General features: G+C 34.6%; 1 protein-coding gene across 1 annotated transcript in view; it reads right to left on the bottom strand.

Annotated features, from left to right (window-relative positions):
• Positions 1–1,547, bottom strand: part of LOC107664155 (glutathione peroxidase 7-like) — a 5,882-nt gene extending 4,335 nt beyond the window's left edge. The window contains exon 1 of the mRNA XM_016454613.1: positions 1,369–1,547. Coding sequence (XP_016310099.1) covers positions 1,369–1,503 — 135 coding nt within the window. The 5' untranslated portion in view covers positions 1,504–1,547. The remainder of the gene's footprint in view (positions 1–1,368) is intronic.
• Between the last annotated feature and the right edge of the window lie 1,700 nt (positions 1,548–3,247).

Below are 3,247 nucleotides of genomic sequence, written 5' to 3'. Positions count from 1 at the left end.
GACGTTAAAACCGAGGTACGTACCGAACCGTCATATTTGTGTACCGTTACACCCCTAATATATATATATATAAAAACACAGCAGTATTAGGAGGATGAGTGGTGCAGTTGTGGTAGTAAGGGTAGTCACAGTAATTAGTAGGAGTTTAAAGATCAAGCAGAGTTTACAAGCAAAACGGTTCAAAACAGTTCCAAACAAATATGTTGGTGGATTTTCATGTGAGAGGACAACAGGAGATGGACTTTTTCACTGGAGGAAGCCTTATTATAGATTGTGGACTCTATTTTATGGACTATTTTAGCCAGAAGCTACGGTTTAAAATGTCTTGATGGATTTGTTTCTTACAAACATACAGCTTTTCACTTCACAAGATGTTAACTGATGGACTGGAGTGGTGTGGATTATTGTGATGCTTTTATCAGCTGTTTGGACTCTCATTCTGACGGCACCCATTCACTGCAGAGGATCCATTGGTGAGCGAGTGATGTAATGCTACATTTCTCCAAATCTGATGAAGAAACAAACTCATCTACATCTTGGATGGCCTAATGGTGAGTACATTTTATGAAATCTTTCTTTTTGGGTGAACTATATCTTTAATATAACTGAATTAACGAATTGTTTACACCAACATCAATGAAACTAGTATTTGAACTAAAGATCTTGGCTCAGATTTAGAACTCACTTTTCTTTAGTATATATAATATAATATAAAACGGGTGTTGATTGTTTAGAGATTTCAAGGATTTAAGAACAGCATTTTAAAGTTATTCAACATCGACACCTAGTGACTCAAAATGAGTTGTGCAACCACACTACCAAATATTTATGCATAATAAATTACGTTTTGTTTTTTTTGTTTTATAAAAAGGTGAAGTACTGTACGACACGAGCCCTTCCATAATGCTATAAATTATAGCATGTAAAACTTTAAAATAACTTGGAATGTTTGTAAATTACCAAAAAAAAAAAAAAAAACAATCATGGGCTGATCAGTAGTTCACGTACATTCAAAATCAGTTTGAAGTGCAATACTTATCTCAGAATAATCCAACAATGTATGTTAATATTAATGAAAGTTATTCCGAAGTGTTCCATTACATTGATAAACAGCTAACCATACCGTTGAAATCCACAGCAGGAGCTGAGATAGGCTGCCACGTAGACACAGAATGAATGAAGCACAACTCCAGACTGCTGGTTAGTAGTTTATTACGGGAAATAGTAGAAGTTGGGAAATCTTGCAACACCATTAAAGCATGCATGAGAAAAGCCCACAGTGATGCAACATTAGTATTAGGTTTTTCTTACATGCACGTTAGTTGCATCTTACGCTTGCAGCATCAGAGCTGATTTCTGGAGACTCACCGATCCTCTGTATTTTTCCAGAGAAACTAACCTCCCTCTGCTGTTCACCACCTTAAACGAGTAAAAGTCTTTTTGTTTGGCCTCGGCCAGACATGATAAAGTCAGTAAAGTAAGCGCTCTCAGAATCGTCCCCATAATGCAGTTCTCTGATGTATAGCAGACGGATGAGTGAACGGGACAGTCCGACACAGGGTAAAAAATCTAAACACCTAGAGCGGAATGAGCTGAACTTTAGTGACGCGCGGCCCAAACAACCAATCACAAGCTTCCGCATTCCGTTTTAATAAGATCTTTGGCCAAACTTGACAGAATAATGAGAATTGTGTTTTTTTTTTTTTTTAATCCCGGTGAATTTTAATTAGAAGCATATTTAAAACATATTGTTTTGTTTTATAAAAGCAGGGATAATAAAGGGCTTAAATGTGTTGTATTTGTATTGTATAATTAAATTTCATAGGCTATTTTTTTACATCCACATTTCCCCCCTTAGGTCCAGAGTTTCATTTTAGAGTTCGAAAAACTTTTTAAAATATTAACATTATTAGTTTGCTTTGTTTTGTACTAATGCATACAGTGCATTGTAAACTTTAACATATTATTTTATTTTATTAAAACAGGGATGATAAAGGTCTTAAATTTATTGTATTTCAAAGTTGATTTAGACAAGTATATGGAAACTATGCAAAGTGCTGTTAACCCCAAAGCAGTGAAAACTGCATCTCTATATTCATCCAATGTGTCCTCTTAAGGCGTTTATTTATTTATTTATTATTATTATTATTATCCTGGCAACACATCCCTTACGAAAATTAACCAGGGTTTTACTACAAAACACACACACACACACACACACACACACAGCATGGTTACTGTAGTTAAACCATGGTAACTACAAATTAATGGCATTTATAGTAAAACTGTGGATATAAAGATAATAATCAATACTCAATAATCGAAAAACCATACACTTTTACTATAACAAAACAATGGTTAATTTTCTTAAAAGATTTGTCTGTGTATAATTTCTTTCTTTTTATTTTTCTTTGTTTTGTTTTTATAATGCCTTAATGGTTTGATGTTTTGTAATGTTTAAAAAGAAAGAAAGAAAGAAAGAAAGAAAGAAAGAAAGAAAGAAATCAGATTCACAAACCTACTCTGAAGTACCGATCTGTATCAAAAGATTCACGATTTGGCTCTGAAATCCCAATCTAAATCAAAAGATTCGGAAAACCGCTTCAAAGTACCGATCTAAATCAAATGATTCACGATCCACGCTCCGAAGTCCCAGTCTGAATAATAATTTGCAAACCATCGTTTTAAATCGGGACTTTGAAGCACGTATCTCTTTTAATTTGCGAACTTATTCATGAACTAGCTCGATCCGAAGTTCTGATAGGAATTAAAAGATTCACGAACCCGCTCCAAAGGCCCTCTGAAGTTGCGGAAATGAGAAAGAACTCAAAACATGATATTAACTTCATAAATGTCATGTAATTGACAAATTAAATTGCCAGTAAAAAATAATTGTGGGTATGTGTAAAAGACAAACATTTCAGGTGAAGGATAACCCACTTCTTAACGTTACCTCCGAGACTGTGTTATGATCTATATGACCCTATTATTTTTATTGTGAGTATTAGCATGTCATTCAACCCGGAAACCGTAGCAAAACGGTGCACACCGGTTAGAGCTTGAACTTGGCCCTGATGACGCCATGGTTTGATCTTCGGCTGACCAATCAGCAGTAAGGGACATTTAATTCCCACCCACGTGTAGAAATCGAATATTCAAGATGCTCATTCATTTTTCCACATCTGAACGAAAAACGAAAAATTAAGTTGACTTCTTGTTTTTCGTTTTAGGGAAAATTTTTAAAAAT

This window comes from Sinocyclocheilus anshuiensis, unplaced genomic scaffold (assembly GCF_001515605.1).
Source record: "Sinocyclocheilus anshuiensis isolate Anshui unplaced genomic scaffold, SAMN03320099.WGS_v1.1 scaffold67, whole genome shotgun sequence".
NCBI lineage: Eukaryota > Metazoa > Chordata > Actinopteri > Cypriniformes > Cyprinidae > Sinocyclocheilus > Sinocyclocheilus anshuiensis.
Note: the sequence above shows the minus strand (reverse complement) of the source record. Positions and strands in the feature narration are given on the sequence as shown.